This window comes from Pseudorca crassidens, chromosome 19 (assembly GCF_039906515.1).
Source record: "Pseudorca crassidens isolate mPseCra1 chromosome 19, mPseCra1.hap1, whole genome shotgun sequence".
Taxonomy (NCBI): domain Eukaryota; kingdom Metazoa; phylum Chordata; class Mammalia; order Artiodactyla; family Delphinidae; genus Pseudorca; species Pseudorca crassidens.
The window spans coordinates 62,223,201-62,233,502 of NC_090314.1; the positions used below are offsets into that span (position 1 = coordinate 62,223,201).

General features: G+C 36.1%; 1 protein-coding gene across 10 annotated transcripts in view; it reads left to right on the top strand.

Annotated features, from left to right (window-relative positions):
• The window catches only part of ABCA5 (ATP binding cassette subfamily A member 5), a 113,548-nt gene extending 107,001 nt beyond the window's left edge, over nucleotides 1–6,547 (top strand). For all 10 annotated transcript variants that reach the window (XM_067715401.1, XM_067715403.1, XM_067715402.1 and 7 more), the window contains 8 exons: nucleotides 496–671; nucleotides 1,067–1,142; nucleotides 1,734–1,828; nucleotides 2,554–2,673; nucleotides 3,772–3,921; nucleotides 4,299–4,378; nucleotides 5,667–5,722; nucleotides 6,244–6,547. In XM_067715401.1, the coding sequence (XP_067571502.1) occupies nucleotides 496–671; nucleotides 1,067–1,142; nucleotides 1,734–1,828; nucleotides 2,554–2,673; nucleotides 3,772–3,921; nucleotides 4,299–4,378; nucleotides 5,667–5,722; nucleotides 6,244–6,351 (861 nt within the window). In that variant the 3' untranslated portion in view covers nucleotides 6,352–6,547. The remainder of the gene's footprint in view (nucleotides 1–495; nucleotides 672–1,066; nucleotides 1,143–1,733; nucleotides 1,829–2,553; nucleotides 2,674–3,771; nucleotides 3,922–4,298; nucleotides 4,379–5,666; nucleotides 5,723–6,243) is intronic.
• Nucleotides 6,548–10,302: the final 3,755 nt, after the last annotated feature.

Below are 10,302 nucleotides of genomic sequence, written 5' to 3' on the forward strand. Positions count from 1 at the left end.
ATAGAAGCCCGTTGTATTAACTTCAGGAAGTAGAGGAGCTAACCTTGACCTTGCCGTCAGCTAGCCTTCGATCACACCAGCCACGCTGGCTCACTCTTTGCTGGCAAGATGCCGGGCACACTTCACTCTTCTTTTACCTTAGGTTTTCCTTATGTTGGCTATTCCTTACCCCACAGAAAACCAGATGAGCAAATTCACATGTTCCCTTGTCAGAAAACACCTTTCCGTGGGGCCCCCTGATCCTCCTGGTTAAAACGGGCCTTACCTTCCCACCCAACCCTGCATCCCTGGCCACCTTTTCTAGCCATGTCACTCATCTCTGACACAGCCATGTGTGTCGTTTCTTCATCAGAAAAGGGTGAGAATCTGACCTGCTGTGACCCTGACTTTAGGAAGTCAGGAGTTTGGAAGGAGTTTGAATTAACCCACTTGCCACTTCCTTTACGATGTAAGTTAAGCAAAAATAGTCACTACACTTGGTTTATATTTCTGCAGGTATTTCTAAGAGACTATTCTTCAGACCCAGCTGGAGATGATGATTCCGTAAAGTGTATGGGCTACTGTCCTCAGATAAACCCACTGTGGCTGGAGATTACATTACAGGAACATTTTGAAATTTATGGAGCTGTGAAAGGAATGAGTGCCAGTGACATGAAAGAGGTCATAATTCGGTAAAATAATTGTCTTTAGAGCCCTTTTGTTACCTGGAGAAAGGTTCACATGCCACGGCTTTAAAGTTTCATAACAGGCATTTCCGTGGATCATAATTTTCATAGAAAATTTCATTAATTTTTCATATATTCATATATATTTTCATATATTCTTTACCAAATTATGACAGCCATGAAAATGAAAAGGAAACATTTTTATTTATAAATACAGAATGAATGTACCTATAAATGTCATGAAACCTATTTTAAAGTGAACCTTTTAATCAAGATATTAATTTATTTAAAGTGAGCTTCAACAGAATAATTGTTCTAGGAAAAAAACAGTGTCAGTGATCACTTTATATTTGTATTTATGTGCATCATGGTACACTCATTTTGTATTGTGTATTTTGCAGAATAACAAATGCACTTGATCTAAAAGAACATCTCCAGGAAACGGTAAAGAAACTCCCTGCAGGAATCAAGCGAAAGGTACTTTTATTAAACGACAAGTGTGCGTACAGTCTGGTGCCTGGTAGAGTTCCTTTTTTCTTTTTCTTTTCTTCTTTCACATTCTATTTTTTTTTAACATCTGTATTGGAGTATAATTGCTTTACATTGTTGTGTTAGTTGCGGCTGTATAACAAAGTGAATCAGCTATTCGTGTATATATATCCCCATATCCCCTCCCTCTTGCGTCTCCCTCCCACCTTCCTTATCCCACCCCTCTAGGTGGTCACAAAGCACCGAGCTGATCTCCCTGTGCTATATACAGCTGCTTCCCAATAGCTATCTGTTTTACATTTGGTAGTCTATATATGTCCATGCCACTCACTTTGTCCCAGCTTACCCTTCCCACTCCCCTTGTCCTCAAGTCCATTCTCTACGTCTGCATCTTTATTCCTGTCCTGCCCTTACGTTCTTCAGAACTTTTTTTTTTTTTTTTTTAGATTCCATATATATGTGTTAGCACACGGTATTTGTTTTTCTCTTTCTGACTTACTTCACTCTGTATGACAGACTCTAGGTCCACCTGATAGAGTTTCTTATAGCCTCCCCGCGCTCTGTTTTCTTTCCGTCCAGCTGTGTTTTGCTCTGAGTATGCTGGGGAACCCTCCCGTTACTCTGCTAGACGAGCCATCCACAGGTATGGACCCTAAAGCCAAACAGCACATGTGGTAAGTATGACGTCAGGGACGCTTGAGACCCATTGTGCTGTGGCATCATCACGGGTGGTTTTGTGTTAGTTACATACATGTATCGATTAAAAATCCTACACAAAAGGAGAAATCGTAATTAAAAATTTCTCGAGATCCCCTTAAACTTTTTAAACCTGATCATATTTTTCATCAGCTGTTAACAGTATATTATGTGTGCCAGGACAAAAATGAGAGTACTGTTGTCTGAATAGTTTTTTAAAGGCTTTTTTTCCTGTATAAAGTAACATATGTAAGTAAACATCTCATAACAGTATTGTCCTAAATGTCCATTGGAACTCTCTTTCTAGGCACTCATCATTGTTTGAGCAACTCTTTGAGCCTAGGTTTCCATGTCTATAAAATGTGAGGTTTGGTTCAGACGCATGTTAAGTTTTCCCTATGACTCTGTGGCTATTTTTGTTATAACGTGAAAAGCCATCGGTTTCTGTAATCGGTTGGTTAGCATACTTTTAACCCATAGAAACGCTTGAAATTGTGAACTTTCTTTCCATTTGACAAGCTTTCAAAAATAAGGTAAAATGAGTTGGGATAGAAGAATCACAGTTGGGCAGAATATACTAATTATAGCAATGATATTTGATAAATTTAAATTAACCAAATAGTTGGATTTTTAAAACTCAGGTATTTTCATGAACTTTTCAGGTGCCACCTTCCCTTCTTTTCCTTTTATTTATATTTTGTAGGAGAGCAATTAGAGCTGCGTTTAAGAACAAAACGCGGGCAGCTATCCTGGCCACTCATTGCATGGAGGAGGTGGAGGCTGTCTGTGACCGAGTGGCTATCCTGGTGTCTGGGCAGCTAAGGTGGCTGTTTGCCGCGGAGCGGGGAGGGGCGCAGGGTGGAACTCGCGTCTGGATTTGGAACGCCGTCATTTCAGAAACTTATAATAATACACATTAGCTTAAATGTTAAAAAATGCTCCCTTGTTTTATCAGCTTTCTGTAGAATCACTTGGAAGTATGTTACTTTCTTCCAAAACTTGGCCAGCCACTCTGCGTTTGGAATTGGCTTAATTATTCAACAACTGAGAGTGTTATTTTCAGGCATGATATTTGCTATTTTTAAAAATTGGTAGGCATTTTATGGGATTGTAACCCAGCGTATAAAATAAATATACGAGTTCATACTCATATAGGTAAACGATGGAGTAAGTAAATAAATGTGGGAGTAGAGACACATCTCTTTACAGAAAGATGCCAGATGGTGTAGTATCTCCCAAGTATCGCCTGGACTTAAAGCCAGTCTGTATTCTAAAGTATGGGAAGGGGTGGATAGTAACTTTACAGCAGAGAAATGGGACAAATACCACCGTAAGCAGGCAGGGCCGCGTGGTCATCACATGCCCCCTGGGACGTGATGAGAAAGTACTTCAGCTCTGTGTTCTTTGCTCCAAAAACCCACACCCCAGTCTAATCATGAGAAAAACATCAGACTACCCCAAATTGAGGGACATCCTACAAAAACAGTTCTCAAAACTGTCCAAGTCATGACCAAGACCAAGAAGGATAGAATAAGAAAGTGTCCCCGAGCAGTGGAGACTGAGGAGGTGTGGCCACACAGCACAGTGGGATCCTGGGTGGACTCTGGGGCAGAAGGGAGGACATTAGTGGAGAAACCGGTGAAGTCCAAGTAAAGGCAGTAAACTCAGTAATAATATACCAGCGTTGGTTTCTTAATTTTGACAAATGTGTCACGGTAATACAAGATGACAGTATTAGGGAAACTGAAGTTGGGGGAGGGGTATATGAAAACTCTGTATTATCTCTTATATTTTCACCTTTTATATGAATTGACAAGTATTCTAATGTGGGAATTTTATTTAAATCATTCTTAAGTGAGAAATTATCTTCAAAACTGTCAGGTTATCTTATATCTGTACTTCCTTTTAAAAATTACTACAGATGTATTGGGACAGTCCAACATCTAAAGAGTAAATTTGGAAAAGGATACTTTTTGGAAATCAAATTAAAGGACTGGATAGAAAACCTAGAAGTAGACCGTCTTCAAAGAGAAATTCAGCATATTTTCCCAAATGCAAGCCGTCAGGAAAGGTAAAGATTTTAAAAATTTAGTTACATTTCTTTGTACAGCAATAATCATAAAAATTGGTTATTGTATTAAGGATTAATGAAAAAATGTAGTATAACCAATATTGGACTAATGTAGTTTGATGAATGGAGTTTTATGAAGCTGACTCATTTTTAATGTTAGATCTTTCAACATGTAATAGTATTTAAAGTTTTTAAAGTTCTTATCCAGGAGTAATGAGAGAGTTATTTTATTGTGCATGGAAATATTTTAAGATTTCAAATAATTTTTGTCTAAATAAGTATCAAAATAAGTTATTGGAGTTTTATTTTGAACTTTCAAAGCTTCAGAATGCATAGTAGTTATTTTGAATTTACCTGTATTTTATCTTTGCTTTCAGTTTTTCTTCTATTTTGGCTTATAAAATTCCTAAGGAAGATGTTCAATCTCTTTCACAATCTTTTTCTAAGCTGGAAGAAGGTAAGTAATATTTGAAAAACATTGTGAGGTAGCTTTCGAATTATTAAAGAATTTTATTAAAAAGTTTAGAAGTTGGGACTCAAGTTTACTGTAGAAACTATGGTAAGTAAGAAGATGACCTTTTACTCATTTAATCTCAGCTGTAGGTAAATACTGACACGCTAGGGATTTTGTAGATTAACTGTATTGTAGTGTAAACCTTCCACTCTGGACATCACCACGGTTTTTCACGTTGCATCTCTGAGAAAGTTCATCTTAATTAGCCCTCACCAGTTCAGTCCAGAAGTGGGAGCACTGAATTTCGTGAATCCTTACTTCGTATTAGACCAGAGAGGTAGCAATGGTAGCAAGACACCAGTGGCAGGCAGAGAAGGGAGAGGAAAATTCATAGTGCAAGAGGGTAGGCATTCCTAAATCTAAACTTTAAAGAAGTTTATTGGATCTTGGCATTTAAAAAATAAATGTTAGGTGGGATAAAGATACCTCACCAGCAGAGAGAGGCAGTCTCCTGGGTGAGGCACGTATCCAGGTACAGGTTATTTTACGGCATTTGTAAACTACGAAACTTCCTGGTGCTTTCTTTTTAAAAGAAAAAAAAAAGTGTTACTTCATTAAATATACTTTTGTTGGTTTATTGGCTGCGCCTCGCGGCTTGTGGGATCTTAGTTCCCCGACCAGGGATTGAACCCGTGCCCTCCACAGTGAGAGCACAGAGTCCTAACCACTGGACCACCAGGGAAGTCCCTCCTAGTGTTTTCTTTATGATTAAAGAGAACATTTGAAGTAATTAGGGAGAATTAAAGGAATGAATAGAAAACCAGAAATTTGATATTGGGCCAGAATGCAAACGGACCTAAAATAAGTACAGAAACGCATGTGGACACATGACCCATGAGATCCAGAACCTAGTGTAAGAAGTCCAGAGTGGACTGGACTGGGACTGGGGGATGGGAGAGACAGAGCAGGAGCGGAAGACACGTGAAAACAGGAGGAATGAGGGAGAAGAGGAAAGGAGGGGCAAGAGGGGCTGCTTGGAAAAGGAGAGTAAGGCAAGTCCGTCCCGTGAAATACGTTGCGCTTAGGGCCGTAGAGAACTGGGCGGCTGGGAGAGGAAGGAAGCAGATAGAGGAAAGTGACGTGTATTGGCAGCTTTAAATCGAAATGAGTTGATTATAGAGATTAAAAAAACAACAACAACAAAAACAAGATTGTTAGCCACTCAGTAGTTATTGCCATTTTATTACTTGAAAATATTAATAAGTGAAATATTATTTTTATATTTTAACAGCTAAACGTACTTTTGCCATTGAAGAATACAGCTTTTCTCAAGCGACATTGGAACAGGTACTATAAAGTTAAATTTTAAAAGTTCTTCTGTAGAAGAAAGTGTCCAGTATCTAATTGTTTAGGTATATATTGGACAGGGAAGGAGATTGTGAGCCGGAGACCAATCGCTATAGAATATTCCTAAACTTTGTAAATAACAACTTGAGCTTCTCCATCTGCTTATTTTTAATAGCTCAGTATTCTTCCTTCAGTTGGAAGAAAATGAGTCATGATGGGTGGTATTTCATATTAGCACATCTGAAATTACATTGCTTAAATATTTATAAATATTTTTATGATGCTACTTTAATATATTAATCAAAAAATAAATAATCTATTAATCCTCTAAAGTAACATTCATCTTTTTGTGGGATTAGTGGAGATTATTCTGTTTAAATAATATTAATGGCAGTATATCTCTTGATACTTGAATTGTTAATGTAATTAGGTATTGCCTTATGCTATTGCTGATTTAGTTAAAATTTTTGTAAGATAATTGCACAGCAGCATATTGTATTCATTAATTTATTTTCATTTAGGTTTTTATAGAACTCACTAAAGAACAAGAGGAAGAAGATAACACTTGTGGTACTTCGAACAGCACACTTTGGTGGGAAAGAACACAGGAAGACAGAGTAGTATTTTGAATTTGTGTTGCTCAGTCTGCTTACTGCATTTCTTTCTTTTTCACTTTATTTTAACTTCGGTTTAAACGTTTATTGCTTGAACGGTAATTGGAGAACCATGAAAGCACGTGGGATTTTCCTGACTTCGTTAATTGAAATGCTGTTGGTTGTGTGTTTTGCTTTTCTTCAAATAAAACTTGTGTATAATGCATTGAAACTGCACGTTTGTATCTGAAGTATACTGCACTGTAGTCTGTATGTGAAGTTGAACATGTACTTTTTCACTTTTCAGAAACAGTGCTTGTGATTTTATGATTTGAAGAAATAGTGATAAAATCATCTTATTTTGAACAGTTATCTTTTAAGTTTATACCATCTTGTTACATAAGTATGTAATACCCCAATCTAAATAAAAAACGAATACATAAATAACACATAGAACAGAGACATAAAGCAAAAGTTTGCTTCTCCTTTTTAATTTCTGAAAGAAACTGAATGGAAGTTGGCGTCCTAAAAGCCTGAACACTGGACAGTCTCAGTGCACGTAGAGGTCTGCAGGAAGTGACATTCACTGGGTGGCATCATCAGCCAGAATAACTGGAAGGAGACCTCGTTCTGTTAGTGATTTTAGACGCAAGTAACTCAGGTACGGTGCTCTCGTCACAGTTCTTTTGCTTACGGTAAAATTCAGAGGTGTTTCCATTATTGTGGAAGACTATGTGTAGAATCTTATTATGTGATAGTCTGATTCTTTGACTGCTTGTGGCTAGAATGACAGACATCTATAAAGCTACAAGAATTAAGCCATACCTCCACCCCTCGTGGAAGATAGAAATTTTTTTGTCATCTTCCTTCCAAAGGACACATTATCTTTTATTCTAGAAATAAACTGTATTATTTGAATATCTCTCTCCCTTATAGAGTTTTAACTGTATCACCGTGTAGATTTATTTAGTTACTCATCTCAGATTCACTTTGGAATGTGGTGGAATGTAAATAAGCTTTTGGGCCTTAAATTAAGGATAAGTAAACTATACATAATTCTCTTTAATAAGAAGCCAGAATTTCACTCTCTGACAGAGTTGAAGTAAGATTATGGTTAAGACAGTCTTAGAAATATTTCCTTGTAGAGCCCACGTGTGGACTATAGATATAATATAATATAAATCCTACTAGTGGACATGATATTTCAACCAGATGAGTGAAAGTTATTAACTTTGTGAAAACAAATGTATTAGGGGTGAAGAGTCTGAAAGCACAGCAGCCACAGCAGAAGGATTTGGTACTGAGCTCCTCCAAAGATCCAAACCCTTTGATGAAGCTATTAACTAACGTAGGTGAAACTCAAGTTTTCGCCGTCCCGTGTAATAAGACAGCTGTGCTTTTAGGCTCTAGCAGCTGATGTACAATAGTGTACCTTTCTCAGCCTCGGTACAAGGTACATGACTGATACCTTCCTCTGTTGCTTTGGCCACATTGCTAACAGTGCAGGTACGTTACGTGCCGTCTCAGAGGTCTGTCTTCTAACTAATCTAAATGAGCTGTTTTACACAGCCTCTGGTCGGATTCCACAGCCTGCAGCGAAGTTACCTCTCCTCGTAGGATTCAGTGGCCTAGTGCGTTTAATCTTTTATTATCAGGGCACTTGCCTCAGGATACCTACCTTTTGGTTCTTCACCTGAGAATCTCGCTTTTCCATCTTTAGTAAAAGTTGTAACTTTTACACTACAGTACTACACGATGAAAACAAGTAGGAAACCTTGGAAAGAAAATCTTTACCTTTGTAGATAAATTAGTAAATAGCACATTGTATTTTCTAAGCAAGTCATTGCTAACCAGTGCCGTAAAGAGATATCTTTTAGTGTCTGATATTCATGTAAATACCCAGGGTTTCTTTTTTTTGGGGGGGGGTGTTTTTGTAGCTCTGCTGACCAATCATAATCACGTTTCCTATCTATTAAGTTCATTCAGTTACTTCACTATTATTGTGCTCTTGTAAGCATTTTTTTTAAAAAGGACTTTTTTTTAAAGTTTTTACATACTTAGAGTGAATATATTTTGGTCATGAATTAAATTATTTTAATTTAATTAAAATTAAAATGTAGGAGTGTTCTGTTCCCATTTTTTCACAGTAAGAGAATTTTTTCTATTCAGAAGTATAATTTAACTACTACTTAGGAAAACAAGGGTAAGTGGGGTGGGAAGAAAAGGCCACAGCAGGTCAAATATGAAATTTATCTTTATTGACAGTATACAGTTCAAAATGTCTTAAATTATAATCTCAAAACGTTTTTTCTGTACCAGTACAAATGAATATAAATACATATATTAGGAAAAATTAGAAAAAGCCACATCACCTGCCTTATATTTTCCACCCACAATCAAATCTTAAAAGTGAACACCCGGACTTCACAGAGCGACTGTGGTTCGTGACTAATAATGCAAACATCTGTCTGCAGCGTCAGGAATGAGGCCTGAAAAACACAATGATGAGCGTCCTTTACGTTTCTCTTTGTGAGCTCTTAATCTTTCTTCCAGTTTGTTCTCAGTAAAAGGCCGTGGGTTTTCTTTAAAGCCTTTTTTTCCTTTAAATTGGCCCAAACTATCTAAAACCAATATTTTTATCATTAAAATGTTTTTAGAGTAATTTTATTCAACAGGCATCTTAGTGATCAAGTTTCAAGCAATGGGTTCTTTGGATAGAACAATAACTATCCACTTTGGCCATGTAAGATCTTACAGTCTAGTAGAAAGAGGTTAGATACTTATGTACTTTAATATAATATGACAGATGCTTTGCTAGTGGTAGTAACACTATTTTATTGGGGCACAATTCTATTTAGGGTAAGTGTTGTCATGCTTTTATTGTTCTGTTGGTCACACAACATTTTCTTCTAAATGTGCTCTGAATTTGAGGAAAAATCATGCTGTATTTTTATGTAACATAAATACACATTAATTTTTTTCAGTAGAAATGCTTACCCCTCATGTATTTTTAATATTCCTAACATTGATTTTTCATTTTCTTTCCTGAAAGAACATGTTACATAAAATGAAAGAATCTATTCTCAGGTGAATAATTTTTATATCAGCTATTCTTATAAGGTAAAAGTTTACTTATTTTTCATTCATAATGTGTTATATGTAAGTAATTATGCTGCCATTTAAGAAAAATAAATATGATTATGTTATTAGTAATAAGCTTTAAGAACTGAAAACTTAAGACAACCCTTCATTTTGTATGAAATGGATTCTTTGTTATTTAGTGTCGATGAACGAATAATGAGTGTCTCATATTAAAAATGAAGAAAAAACCTGGCACTAGAATTGTTAGTAATTTATTTTTAGTATCTGTGGGGTTTTTACAAGAATGTTCAAGGGGGAACATTGACAGTTACTTGTGTTTAAATTCATATTCATATTTTAATCTTAAACTAGATATTCTTTAGATCTTTTTATCTCAAATCTATTTTGTGAAAATATAAAGCAATCATTTTTACTTACATTTTATTACATTTAACAAATTAAATTATTCCCAAATATTTAATACATATTTATCATTTTCCTTAGAATGTTTGAATAAATTGATTCTCTTAACACTTAGGTAAGATTTTAAATTTAATGAACCAATTTTTCTCAAGTACCTAAAGCAGCTCTTGTAAATCTAATTCAGCAGATTAAGCAAATTAATAATTTTAAGCACCTTAAAAATAGAATACTCAAAACTACATGATTAGAAAGCTTGCTACTACACTTGCATAAATACAGAATTCCAAAAAAAATCAGTAATTTAAAGTAATTTTTTTTTATTGGAATATAATTGCTTTACAATGTTGTGTTAGTTTCTGCTGTACAACCATATGAATCAGCTATATGTATACATATATCCCCTCCCCCTGGGACCTCCCTCCCCCCTCCCCCCTTCCCACCCATCTAGGTCATCACAGAGCACCAAGCTGAGCCCCCTGTGCT